The sequence below is a fragment of the Primulina eburnea genome, chromosome 2, assembly GCF_022965805.1.
Source record: "Primulina eburnea isolate SZY01 chromosome 2, ASM2296580v1, whole genome shotgun sequence".
Taxonomy (NCBI): domain Eukaryota; kingdom Viridiplantae; phylum Streptophyta; class Magnoliopsida; order Lamiales; family Gesneriaceae; genus Primulina; species Primulina eburnea.
In genome coordinates this window covers 47329017-47343252 of record NC_133102.1, presented here as the reverse complement: position 1 = coordinate 47343252, position 14236 = coordinate 47329017, and the positions used below count along the sequence as shown (strand labels likewise).

The window sequence follows — 14236 nt, the reverse complement described above, 5'->3', positions numbered from 1 at the left end:
ATATATAAGAAAAGCCATTAAAAATGAAATATAAAAATATAAAAGAAATTGACGAAGAATTGGTATTTTTAAAAAAAAAATAGAGAGCATCTAAAGATATTAAAATTTTGACTTGCATCATTCTTTCTACTCAACAAGCTTATGTTCGAGACCACCGTCAAAATTAAATCAGTCCGCCACGCTCTAGTTGTGATTTCTCTACAACAAAATATATACCACTTGGAGTTACAAAAATTTCAGGACAGACAAGATTGCATGTTAACAAAAAATCAAGTCAATGTTGGCACCATTTCTAGCTAGAAAAAGGGCGAACAAGAATTCACGAGGCTTCACTTGTTTATTTGCTTTAGAAGAGTGGATACAGAAGCGCAATGTGTTGATTTATAGTCGCATTGCTCGCAGCAAGATTGCAGTAACTGAATCACTCTAACACATCTACACCAGAAGAAATGAATCAAGACAAGATTCAAAACAAAAACTAGCCATATATGTATGCGTGAAAGTATGGAGATAGGAAAAGGTTAAGGTTTAGTTCCACAAAAAGTTCATAGAAAAATGATGGATAACTACAACCATGAATGACAGGAGATTCCAGAATGTCCCTCCACATGATATAAGATTGAAGTACATTTGTTCGAGGGGATACAAAATTCTCTCTTATAGTTAGAGATATAACCTAAAATGACATGTTTTTAAGAACAAAAAACATACACCGATAAACATCAGGGGAACATATCAACTGGACAGGGACACAGGGTAGAGGAGAATATGGTGGTTGACAACAGGGAACGAAAATATAAAAGTTCAAGTATCTAGTTGAATTTCTGAACAGCGTGCACATTGATTGTAACAGATGCATAATTTTTCAGTACACCCAATTACACCAAGTTATCCTAAGTCGGAGTTTGCCAAAGTTAGCTCTATTCTACACATACTGCAAGGAGCGAAATGTTTTCTTATATTGTTTCCATAAAGAAAGAGAACTTGTTGACTAAATTAAGGTAAAATTTTGGCATAGAAACCACAAAACATCATGTAGTTGAATTAAGAGAAGTCGTCACCATACGCCCAAGTATTTTTAAAACATTATCCACAAAAATAAGAGATGGCACGATCCCAACTTAGAAACCACACTATATGATCAAAGAATGGGCAAAATGCATTTGAGCCCCTTGTTTTATTTGAAAGTATCAAATTCCACGAGAAAAAAATATAGACATAAAAACTCATGTTATTCTGATTATGTTGCCAAAACCCCTTGCTCTCAATGATTTTGTTCGCGTAATAATATTTTGTATTTATTTATTAAATTCGACCCGTTAAAAATATCTAATGATTTAAATGTACTTTCTTTCAAAATTTGAAAGTCAATTTCTTCTTTTAAGTACATACCAATAAATGAGAAAAAAAATTGAAAATGATGAGATACGATCTCCCAGAGTCACATGTATATTTATACAATTTCAAATTTTAATAAGACTAATTAGGTGTGAAAGTGAGACAACAGCCGTAAAAATGTGTGCAGGCACATCGTGGGGAAAATAAGAGGTTTCTAGCAACATATTCAAATCACAGGGTGATAAGCATCTATTTTCTTAGAGCGCTTTCGGTTACTTGCAAATATCACAGCAGCCGGAAAAGGAGGCGACTTTCGTTGTTTAAATACTCACTATTTAAAGAGAACATCACACCTAACAATTCCAAAGCGGACATCTTCTTTGAAGCTAAACTGTAACTCAAAGTTTCAATTCAGGCCACCATCCTTGAAGTTGAAGCTTGAAAGAACTTATCTCTCTATATGAATGGCAGCCCCATGATTATCTCCTATATTTTTCACTCTATGTATTCATCACATGGACATTCTAAAAAAGAAAGATCTTTACTGATTTCCATCCATAAGTATAACTCAGAATGGACACAGCAAGGAGACACAGAAGTGGTGAAAATCAACCGAAACATGTGAGATTACTGATGGCATTTAGTCAACTGTGAAAACGTAATATAGGTAGAATATATTCAAGGAAACAAGAGCCTGTTCTAATTTCTATTCAAGTGTTAATATCATGATCTTGTTGAGGGTGATGTATTTTGGATTCACAAATATCACAAGGTTAAATAATTAAACTTTAGTATGTTGACCCTTTCCTATTCAAATTCAATAACTGTTCCAATTGCATTCCAGAACTAGATTAAAGAACAACACCATTAATAATTCATCACAAAACAACACTCCAATCTGTAGAATTAACTTTCTAAGAAAATACGCAAATTAACCTTCGAAAATACCAAATAACACGAATGAATTATAATTTACCAAAAATATCAAGGAAACAAAAACAAATCAAACAATATGAAAAAAGGTCACCTCTGAGAGAGGAAATTGTTCTTGGTTAGGCAAGCTTGAATATCGCAAGCTTGTTTCTTACATGGCTCTTTACTAGGCTGCGCCATTTTTCTCTGCAATGGATCGTCGCCTGATCAAATTCTCGATGATTCGAATGTTACGTGGATTGAATTTGAGAATTTATATAGAAATCGGTCTCAATTTCTTTGGATATCGTTCAGACTTCAGACAGACACCTAGCACAAGTAAACCGGGATATTTAGGTATATAGACTTCATAGAAAATTCAATTAAAAGTTTGACCCTCCCCAAAATTCATTTTGATAAGTAACCTCCCTTTCAATTTTAAAAATCTTAATTAATTGCCTTAATATAAACCTCCTTTTAAATGGTATCAGAGCATGGTTAATTTATTTCAAACACAAAATTTTTTATTACTAGTAACTAAATGTATGAGAAGGAGAATTTCGAAAAAATTATGAATCCGAACTTTAGTTCGAGAAGAATAATTTACAAGAACTATTCCAATATTTTGGAATATACACAAGTTTATCTAACTATTGTTAGATATCAGAAACAGGAGAACAAAGGTATGTTCCAATGATGACCACCAAGTTATGGTATAGATCTGATGGAAACATCAGACATATGACGGTATATGTCATATATCAAGAAATGAAAGGATTTAGGTATCCCCGAAATCATTTCAATCTCTATTCCAGAAACATTAGTTTCCGAATAGAGCTATTCAGATGTTCTATAAAGCATCTGAAACAACTCATTGAATCAGGAAATTTATCTCCTGATGAAAGACAGCAGTGTTTGCAAAACCTTGCATACACAAAAGGTAGACTCTTACAGGCCGAAAAGACCAGATCTTCAATGATCTGTTAAATATGCCAAGGACTACCATCCAGTTCGAAATAGAACTTATTTCCCTGGAAATAATTCAATTAAAACAAGAATTACAGCGAAGTATCTGCTTCACTGAACTCAGAACGAAAGGTATGCGTTTACAAGGTTTACAGAACCGTAAAAACATACTTCAAAATCTACTCAGAAGAAATTCTTCAGAGAACAATGGATCTTTATAGACAGAAGATCTACGAAGGGAAGCAACAGCACCCTCAGGTAAAAATTTATGATTCAGAATAATAAATTTCTGGAGATAGTACTAGACTCCTCTAAGCTCTCTCTGGATCTTAGAGAAATACAGAAAACGGTACAAAATTATGGCAATATGCTATATTATGTACCTCAAAGGATTGAAAAGGTCCTAGAGAAACAAGAAGAAATTCTTGAGATCTTAAAGGATATTCAAACAAGAATACAGAAACTAGAACAACAACCAAGTTCTAGTAGAAGAACTTCAGGAGGCTGGTTACCACCATCCTTTGGTACCGAATCTTTGTTACATCAACAAAGGAAGGCCAGAGTGGTGCCAAAACCCTTAACTGAAGAAGAAAAGATGATCAATCTAATTAAGTCTGTCTCAGAAAAGAAATTGATCTGATGACAACTTTAGAAAGGATTGGTCTGGAGGATCTACAAGAGCTTGCGGAATCTTTCACAAATCTCAAAGTAGTAGATCTAAAGATGAATACAGCAGTAGGTGAAACATCACCTGCAATAACCTGGTCATCTTCTCAGGAACCACCAAGGGAAAGTATGGGATCTCATAATGTAAATATGAGAGAATCTCAGACTGATTTCCATACTGGTGGAGGATCACACCCAGCGGGAACAAGGGCAAGGAAAATTCAAATTCCTTTGCACCAAACACCCTATGGGAAAACTGTTTTAGATCCTATACATCCTTACGGGGTTATGCTTAACCTTGATGTATTGGACTTCAAAAACAGAGAAGATCTCATAGACGATTGGACATCTGCTATGAGGATTGCAGCAGGAACACTTGATCTCAACAAAGAAGGATTCATTAAACTTTTGGAAATGAGTCTTATGGGATCAGTAAAAATTGCTTGGGACATGACTTCAGCAGACATGAAAGAGTCAGTCCTAATTGGGGAATCTCTTAGTGAGATCGCTGGAAAGATGGCTACCCTATTCAAAGCACACTTTATAGGGGTAGACTATTTCAACAGTCAAGATACAGAGAAGAAGAAAAAATATACTCAAGCTCTGTATAGTCTTGAATTACATGATATATGTTTGGTAGATGAATACATTATGTTATTCACCAAATATAGATGGAATTCAGGAGTCGAAGAAGATGTAGCTATGCAGCTTTTCTTCGCAAAAATGCCAAGTCCTTGGAGAGAAATGCTCATAAGGGAATACGTACCTGGTAATCCAGATACATTGGCAAGAAGAGCCTCTTTCCTCAAAGGAAAATTGGCAGAATGGTGTCACATGGCAGCATTACAAAAGAATTACAAACGACTAAGGGGTATTAACAAAAGGACTCCTTTGTGTTGTAAGGAAAATGATCTTCCAACAATTATTGGAAGTAAACCACAGAAGCATAAAAGGAAAAGTTTGAGGAATCATCCTTATGCACAAAGTAGAAGAAGTTCTTGGAAACCAAGAACCATATGGTCTAGACAGAAAGCCAGATCTTATAAATCTGGACAAAGAAGCGGACCATCAAGAAGTAGGATATCATCCCAGACATCGAGTTCATCTCGAAGCACAGGAAGAACACCTACAAAGAAAACTTTCAGAAGAGCTCATACTAGAGCCAATGAAAGTTTCAAGGATTGTAATTGCTGGACATGTGGAGCAAGAGGTCATATCTCGACCAACTGTCCAGAAAATGAGAAAAGAGGTATTAAACGCTTCGATCCTACTCCGGATATAGAAGATGCAGTTTATTACCAAGATCTCATTCAAGTATACCGATTTGAGGACATCGCCTCAGATGAGAGTATATATGAAGAAGAAGAAGTCTTAAGTCAGGAAGAATCTGATGGAACAGAATCGGAATCTGACTGAAGACGAGGTGTTTCGACACGAAACACATGAAGATCTGTCTGGATTTTTTAGCCAGACAACAATATCTCATAACATGGTTCAAAGAATCATGAGAGAAAATCCAAGTCTACAGAGATACCAAGGTTTCTCTGCAGGACAGGTAGAAAAGTTCTTAGGAAGTCTTGGCCTAAGAAACAGAAAGCATTATCTAATCTATAAAGTTTCTAGAAGGGAAATGGCAATCCCGATGGAACTTACAGGAAATAGAATGGAGATGCAGTTAATTCCTTCCGAAGAAATTAAGGAGGAATTACAAAAACTCAAGATAGAAGTAGCAAGGACTATGTCCTGGATTCATATCGGAGCAATCCAAATAATGATAAAGGCTACTTTCAAAGAAGGGATAGATTCACCAATCGATATTGCTATATGCGATAAAAGAATGGAGAATCTACAAGATTCAGTACTGGGAACAATCTCAGGAAACCTCTGTGCAGGAAAAATTGTAGGGGTAATCTATCCAAGAATAGCCTACAACCTGGCAGATCGAGATTTCAGCCGAGCCTTGACATTGCATCAGAACTTCAAGGAAAAAAGGCTGATGAAAGAAGGTAATAGGCCATATTCTATTACCTATCAAATTTCATATGCTCTATCTAATACACATCATTCTGAATTGTTTATTAGAAACGAGTTTATTGAAATCCCTGAAATATTCGGAAAAGTTGCTCAGGCAATTTATCCAGAAAGAGTTGAGTTTCCTTTAATACAGGAAACAGATATCCAGATTCAAGACAAACCAATTCTACAGAGGAATCAAAGTCTTAAATTGGAATCAAGAAGACTATCTTTTCAAGGAGATAGAATTACAAGTTACAGGTGGGATAAAAGGCCTGTCATAGAAACTCAATAGGAGCTGAAAAGTTTTTCTACAATAGGAAAACTTAGATGCCCAGAAGGGTGGAAGGAAGTAGAAATAGTATTTGACATTACAAAGCAAAGGAATCAATTTCCTTGTAATTCAATATACTATTTGGAACAACCGATGATAGGAACTTACCAAGGACTGATTAATATCGGAGAATTGGAGGTTCATATTCAAGGAATTTCAGGAAAAGAATCAGATCGACTGATTCTTGGACTAGAGTTTCTCGAGGAACATAAACCTTGGAAACGTCTAGAGTATGGAATGGAGTTTATGGCGGATGACAAAATGTGGAAAATCCAATGACCACAAGTCCATTCTCCATATACATTCCAGTAGGAATGTTGTATGAACAATATAAGGCAGAATACTTTGCTGCATATATTGATTCAGGTGCTGGAATATGTACAGCAAAACGAGGAGTTTTTCCAAATAATTTGGAAGAAGAGTTACCCAAGATTGCTGGAAGAGATTTTTCCAGAAGAATCTTAATCTTATGTAAAGGAATTAAGATGACTGAAATCATGATTGGCGGTGCTGGACAAACACCTTGGTACAAGGTAAAGACACCACCAATTTATTTTCATGATACAGGAGCTGACATATTGTTAGGAAATAATTTCCTACAAATGTTCCAGTCCTATACACAAGAAAATGAGACTAGAAATTAGTGTTCACAACACCATGTGCTCACAAAATCATAGTCCAGAGACTTAGGGAGGCATTTTACAGAAAATTGCCAATCCAGTTTCGCAGCAAGCATGGTGATTCAGGAAAACTTCTGAACCCAAAAATGAAGGATTCAAGACGGTTTGGAGAAACAATGCTCCAGTTAAGAGCAGATAAGGAACTCCAACCAGAAGATATAGAATGCCTTAAGATAACTCTACATACAAATGAAGTAGAGTTTGAATCTAAGGTATCACTGGAAGATGTCAAGAAAAGGATCAAAGAAAATTACAATGAAGATCCCTTGGCATGGTGGGACAGAAATCAACTCAGAGCTTGCCTTAAGATTAAGGAAGGCAAAGAGTATGAATTTGTCCGTTGTAAACCCATCCCAATGAACATCATTGATCAGAGGGATATGCAGATTATAATCAAGGAACATTTAGACCTTGGATTAATCAAAGCAGGTATGTCACCATATAGCAGTCCAGGTTTTCTGGTAAAAAATCATGGTGAGATTAAACGAGGAAAACCCAGATTGGTTATTAATTATCAAGAAATTAATAAGATTCTGAAGTTTGATGGGTATTTTATACCTAGTAGAGAACACTTGATTAGTTGCATTCGCAATGCCAAGATATTCTCTAAATTTGATTGCAAGTCTGGATTTTATCAGATTCGGATGCAGGAAGAAAGCAAGAAATTCACAGCTTTCTCCACACCTCAAGGACATTATATTTGGGAAGTATTACCAATGGGATTGGCTAACTCACCCCAAATATTTCAAAGAAAGATGGATAATCTTTTCAAAGATTATTTCAAGTTTATGTTCGTTTACATCGACGATGTCTTAATAGCATCCAAAGATATGAATGAACATGTTAAACATTTGGAGATTTTCTCTAATGTTTGCAAAAAAGAAGGACTGGTTTTATCTGAAAAGAAAGCAGTCATTGCTACAAGAAAGATTGAATTCCTCGGAATTGAAATCGATGAGTCAGGAATAATTCTGCAAGAACACATAGTAGAAAAAGTGCAGAATTTTCCAGAGAATCTCAAAGACAAGAAACAACTTCAAAGTTTTTTAGGGGTTGTTAATTTTGCTGGAATGTTTATTAAAAACCTAGCAAAACACAGGAAGGTGTTCAGTCCATTATTGAAAAAGGATGCTAGATTTATATGGACAGACGAACACACAAAAGGACTTATCCATTTAAAGAAGGTTTGCAAAAATCTTCCAAAGATGGCTATTCCTCAGGACAAGGATGATCTGGTATTATATACCGATGCCAGTGATCATTGGTGGGCTGCAGTACTAACAAAGCTCACACCAGAGGGAGAACAACCATGCAGATATTGTAGTGGGTTATTCTCAGATGCAGAAGCCATAAGATGGCATATCAACGAAAAGGAATTTTATGCAGTAAAGAGGGCTTTTGAAAAATGGCCGTTATTTTTACTTGCAAAGAAATTCACTTTGAAAGTTGATAACACTCAAGTTAAAGCCTTTTTGAGGAATAGAATTGAATCTAAACCGGAGAAGGCTAGATTATTACGATGGCAAGCTTTATGTCAAAATTATATTTTTGATATTACGATAATAAAATCTCATGAAAATATTCTTGCAGATTTTTTAACAAGAGATGGACAGCATTGACATTGATGCTATTATCAAGATGCAGAGGCATTTGAGGGAACACCTTGAAATGCTTCAAACCGAGTTCAACAAGTTAACTGTTAACGCAGAAATTGCGGGAAGGCTACAACAAGCTGATAAGAGAATTGTCTCTGATCGAATTACAGGATGTTTACAGGCATATACTCAGTTATGGTCTGTAACGCAAAGGCCTATCCTCCAGGGCATTGAGAGACCACTGGTTTCTCAAATGGAGAGTTTTCGAGTACAGGACTCTATACCTGTAGCGGGGGATTCAAATACCCCTTGCACAAGTGTTAAGTCGGGATCATCACGAGATGAGTCGGCTGAAACAAAAATTGAGACTCCTGATCCTTATCTTGAGTCCTCAAGTCAACCCTCCACCTCGGGGATTGAAGAGGGAGAGATCAACCTTAGGCCTCGAATTGATAAAGGCAAATCTAAGGTTGGTACTAACGAAACAACAATTTCTCCATTTCAGGTTTACCAGCAGAATTGGGAGAAATTAAAAACAAGAATTGGCATTAACCCAGCCACCAATAGGGTTGATGTATCAGGAAAATATCCAAGGGTATGGATGAAACAAAATTCATATCCCAAGGAGGTCAAGACGTGGTATGAATTCGGGGCTCTTGTCTCAATTTATACTACATCACCCAGCTTTCCGGAAATCTCAGGATTACCAAAGTGGATCCAGGAAGCTGTTCACGAGACTTGGGCAAACAATGATTATTTGTCCAGAGGAGATGTTTTGGAGCTATACTTCTTTAGTGCAGCACCAGAACCAGCAGGGAAAGGCTCTCACGAAGCCTTTCATTTCATCAAGCTAAGGAGGCCGGATACAAATGTCCAAAAATTTATCAAGGATCCTCCAACAGAAGAAACACCTCTGGTTGCTTCAATCCCTGAAGATTACATTTCTACCAGAAGAGCTTGGGGTTTATGGGTCTGTCTTACTGAGATGGACAAAGTCAAGTTTCCGTTCAAATTCTACAATCATTCAGTGAACGGATCATTCCTGTTGAATACCATGACAGGAAAGACAACAGGTTTCGCAGAAGATTTATTTGAAAAGAAAAGAAATCTCTTGTGGAACAACAAGCTACCGGCAAGCAAAGAAACTCGCCGAAAGTTCTGTAATATGGCACACCTAGGAAGATGGTCGGAGAACATCTGCTCTGAATGCCAAATACAGAAAGAACCAGAGTTCGGTAAAGGTTTCAAACCAAGATCTGATCGGAAACATTTTACCGAAGCAAGAACAAGTAGGGAAGGACCACATGCACATTTTCCTCGAGGAAACAAAAAGCCTAAGATTCCTCGACAAAATTGATAGAGGACATGTGACTCACCCACTAACCAAAAGCAGGACCACTACCATGTGAGTGGCAGAAACAAGACAACCACTAATTAGTGGAAAAGGACAAATGAACCACCAATAACAAATGGTGGATGACTCAGAAAGCATTGGACATCAATCTAAAAGGAATCCAATGAATAAAAAGTAAATTAACTGGTCCCGAAAATTCATCTATAAATAAGGACAAGATGAAAACCAGTTAAACACACCAGAATCAAAACTTAAAAATGTATCGAGTATATTTAAAAGTTTTGAAAAGGAGGATAACATACAAGAGGAAAGAGGCAGAAGCTCTTAAATGGTTAGTAAATCATTTCAAAGAGTATAAAAAAGATGAAATTACTGCCGATATCCTGGAAACTCATCGTCATTGGTATCTAAAAGAGATAAAGGAGGATGAGAAGTTGATGTCCAGATTAATAATCTAGACAGGGACCCTTCAACCACTACATGGTCCCCTAGCAAGCTGTAAAGGCTAATGAAGAATTGAAATCCGAATTTCAAATCCGAAGAAGCCTTCTATAAATAAAGACGGAAGAAGGAAGTGAAGATCATCAGAAATTTTCTCCATTTCTTTCATACAAGGTTGTAATATTTTCTTTTCAAGTTTTATGTGTGTTAAGAGTTCAGCTACGAGAAGTAGCTAAACAAGTTTCTCCTCCTCTACAGGAGGTTACTATGTAATAAATAAATATTTGTGTTTGAATAAAAGAGATCTTGGCTCTTAGCCCCTCTCATGTATTATTTTTCAAAAATTTGATCTTTTGAAACGAATTAGAGCTGTGCTAAGTATTGCTGAAGGAATCTACGACAGTAACCATCGGTTGCGATCGCGTGGTTGAACTGTGAGGAGCAGTTCGTAAAATACGGTGGATATAACCCGGTGGTACTCTAGTCAAAGAGGTAAAAAGATTTAATTTATTTACGGAAGCATGATGGGCCATTAAAGGAATTAATTAAGTTTAAAGGGGAGATTACTGTTCTTTAAAAGGTAAGGGTCATATATTTAAAAGAAGTTTGACTAAAGGCTATAAATTTAAATGCCCCCAAGTAAACCCCCCATTTTTTTTATTTTATTATTTATTATAATATACATAATATAAATCATTAATATATATATATATATATATATATATATATATATATATATGGGCCGTGGTTCGAAACCCTGGGCCCTTGAAGAGCTAGATGCGGCGGCCCCTTCTTTTCATTTTTTAAAAAAATTATTTAAATTAATTTTGTTATAAATAAAATATATGATTATTTAAATTATTTTTTTAGTTATTATAAATAAAATATATGAAACTTTGTTTCTTAGAACATATATTTAAAACATAGCAGTCGAGTAATGTAATTGTTTGCATAAACTAATCAGCTACTAACAGGTAAAATATATAACATCATCATAACATATTCTCGTTAGTTGTAGAGCCGATTATACAGCACGATTTTTTCACATATCATCTCTTGAACCATATATATTAGATATCATATTTAAATATATCTACTTTACCTTTTAATTCACTAATATGTCAATATAAGATATGAAATAAAGAAAATAAAATTAGTCAAATATATATATATATATATATATATATATATATATATATATATATATATATATATATATTTATAGCATGTTACGTCATTGGCAACTTTACCTTTAATATCAGAATTTAAATACCTTTTGCTTTTTCCCTGATGAGGATTTAGAATATATTTTTTTATGAGACGGTATCACCAATAATTATTCGTAAGACGGGTCAATTATGTTCATATTTATAATAAAAAATAATAATCCTGGCATAAAATTAATATTTTTTTATGTATTACACAAATAAAATATATGTCTCACAAAATTGATCAATGATACCGTCTCAAAAGAATTTTGTTAAAGAGTTATTCCAATTCAAGCTTTATATTTTCTTTCATTATTTTTAGCTTTAGCTTTTAATTTTTCAAACATATATTATCCCAACTGAAATCAAAGAGATCCAAAAAGTTGATAAAATGATTTTTTTAAAAAAACTTTTAAAAAAGAAATATATATATATTTAAAATTAAAATTAAACTTGTTCACGTAATCAAATATAGCTACCATACTCCTATTCACATACCAAAACAATCCATCTTTTTCAAACACAGCAAATATTTATATGGAGAGGACGACGAGAAGAGGAGGAAAAAGTTTTTTTAAAAAATGAATGAATTTGAATTCGAAGAACTTGAAGCAGCAACAGCAAATTTCTCCCCTTCGAATTTTATCAGCAAAGGAAGCCATGGAATAGTATACAGAGGTGTTCTCAACAATGGCAAACATGTAGCTATCAAGAAGAAATCCTCATGTCTTCAAAAAGTTCAAGACAGCTCGAAAATCGAAAACGAAGCCCGAATGATGTCGTCCCTCCGTCCGAATTCGTGCCTAGTCGACTTTCTTGGAATCGGTCACGACGGTTCCAACAACAAACTCATCGTCATGGAACACATGCCCAACGGCACGCTCCACGAGCTGCTTCACTCTTGGGTTATGCCTCCGCCAACATGGCGAAAACGTCTAGATATCGCGCTGCAAGTGGCTAATGGGGTGTGCTTCCTCCACGAATCGAACCAGCCCCCTATCGTCCATCGAGACATCAAGTCCACCAACATATTGCTCGACTCCAATTGGAACGCAAAGCTGGCTGATTTCGGGCTGTCGCTCCGGTTAGAGGGTGACAACAACGCAACTCTGCCTGCAGGTACGATAGGGTACTTGGACCCAAACTATAACACTCCAGGCAAGCTGAGTACCAAGATTGACGTGTTCAGTTATGGGGTTGTGTTGCTTGAGTTAATATCTTGTAGGGGAGTGATGGATGTGCGCAAATCACCAGTCTCGATTGTGGATTGGGCTGTCCCATTGATCAAGCAGGGCAGATTTCTGGAAGTTTGTGACAAACGAACCCGGCTGCAGCCTCACCTCTATCATAAGATCAAATGTCTGCTGAGTCTCGCAGCTCGTTGTGTGTTACCTATCGAAAGCCTGCGTCCTTCCATGGGCGAGATCGTCGCAACATTGGAAAATCCAATGCCAGAGCCCATACGGTTTCCCTTGACCATGATCAAATTTATTTGTGGCGCTATTCGGAACACAAGCAAGAGAAATTCAAACACCGTGATGGTCAAGGGAACGGCGACTGATAGTGAACAGAAGAATCATCGTAAAAAAATTATTGTTGACGATAAAATCTTAAACATTCTTGCTTGTCAATGAGAACTCGAACAAGTTCTAAGTCTTGAGTATGTTTGTACATGTAATTATCATTTTTTTTACGTATGTTAAATGATTGCTGATATATAAAGATTATGTTTAATGCATTCAAGTATTTATATTTGGTGAGTTTCAATTCTAACCATTTTTATAGATATAACGATGATGCGCCATACAAACACAAGAATCCGAGAGTGGTTGAAAATGGTATGGGAATGTAACAAAATTTATAATATTGGATTCAGTTTCTTGTTGATGTAAACACTTCTCTTGTTTTCATACCATATTTTTTTAGTTTTATTTTGTTGGGTTTTTGTAATTTAGTGATTAGCACCTAATACCAGCATTTAATTTTTAATATAACAGGTAAGGTTTGCGTGTCTGCTTACTAATATCAGTTATTACCAATGGGTGATTGACTAGTAGAAACTCATTCCATTTCTCATCAAAAAAACTTGCGTCGACAAAAAAATGTCTATAACTAAAGTAGGTTATCTAATCGAAAATCTTGAATCAGTAAAACTAAAGCAAAATTAAGAAATAATTTGACTTTGGATAGATCACTAGCTGTCGACAAATAAAAGATAGAATATAATATAAAATGGGATGAGTGATATATTACTTTATATTACCTAAAAAAAAGTAAAGTTAAACTTTTAATATAAAAATTGAGCATTAAGATCCACACTTGTATAATAAACCAATCACTAAAATAGATTAGCTCTGACTCGCAATTATTTAATGGAGGCACTTTTTTGCCGTAACACCTTTGCTGGTAAACCAATCACTAAAATAGATCAGCGTATTATTATTATTACTATTACAAATTGATTTAAAAGAAATTATTTAAAATATTAATTTGTGTAATACTTTTTTAAAAACCAAAATAGTTGTGTTACTTTTAATTTAACAGTATCTTACAATATACCTCGGATATTAAAATTATATTTCTTACCACCAATCTACAAATTATTGGTAATGTAAGGATGAAGCACGTAACTATCATGTAAGTACTCTACAGAGATACATAAAGAAATAATTTAGCCTTTAAAAATATTAAAACAAAATCTTGAAAAACAGATGAGGAGGACCCAATTT

The 14236-nt window shown here is 35.2% G+C and overlaps 2 protein-coding genes across 2 annotated transcripts; one reads left to right on the top strand and one right to left on the bottom strand.

The window, feature by feature from the left end:
- Positions 1-160: 160 nt before the first annotated feature.
- Positions 161-2614, bottom strand: LOC140823893 (uncharacterized). The gene is made up of 2 exons (XM_073185463.1): positions 2366-2614; positions 161-435 (listed from the first exon to the last, which is right to left on the bottom strand). Exons 1-2 carry the CDS (start codon positions 2449-2451, stop codon positions 330-332), a joined length of 192 nt encoding a protein of 63 aa, XP_073041564.1. The 5' UTR covers positions 2452-2614; the 3' UTR covers positions 161-329.
- A 9382-nt stretch (positions 2615-11996) lies between these two features.
- Positions 11997-13382, top strand: LOC140824849 (serine/threonine-protein kinase-like protein At5g23170). Its single transcript, XM_073186394.1, has one exon. It carries the CDS (start codon positions 12089-12091, stop codon positions 13139-13141), a length of 1053 nt encoding a protein of 350 aa, XP_073042495.1. The 5' UTR covers positions 11997-12088; the 3' UTR covers positions 13142-13382.
- The last annotated feature ends 854 nt before the right edge of the window (positions 13383-14236 follow it).

What these genes read in the sequence shown, in the direction of transcription:
- LOC140824849 (XM_073186394.1), top strand. Translation starts at nt 12,089, where the DNA reads ATGAATGAATTTGAATTCGAAGAACTTGAAGCAGCAACAGCAAATTTC.
- LOC140823893 (XM_073185463.1), bottom strand. Translation starts at nt 2,451, where the DNA reads ATGGCGCAGCCTAGTAAAGAGCCATGTAAGAAACAAGCTTGCGATATT. An exon ending in AACAATTTCCTCTCTCAGAG is followed by an intron (nt 436 to 2,365) that starts GTGACCTTTTTT and finishes CTTCTGGTGTAG; the next exon opens with ATGTGTTAGAGTGATTCAGT.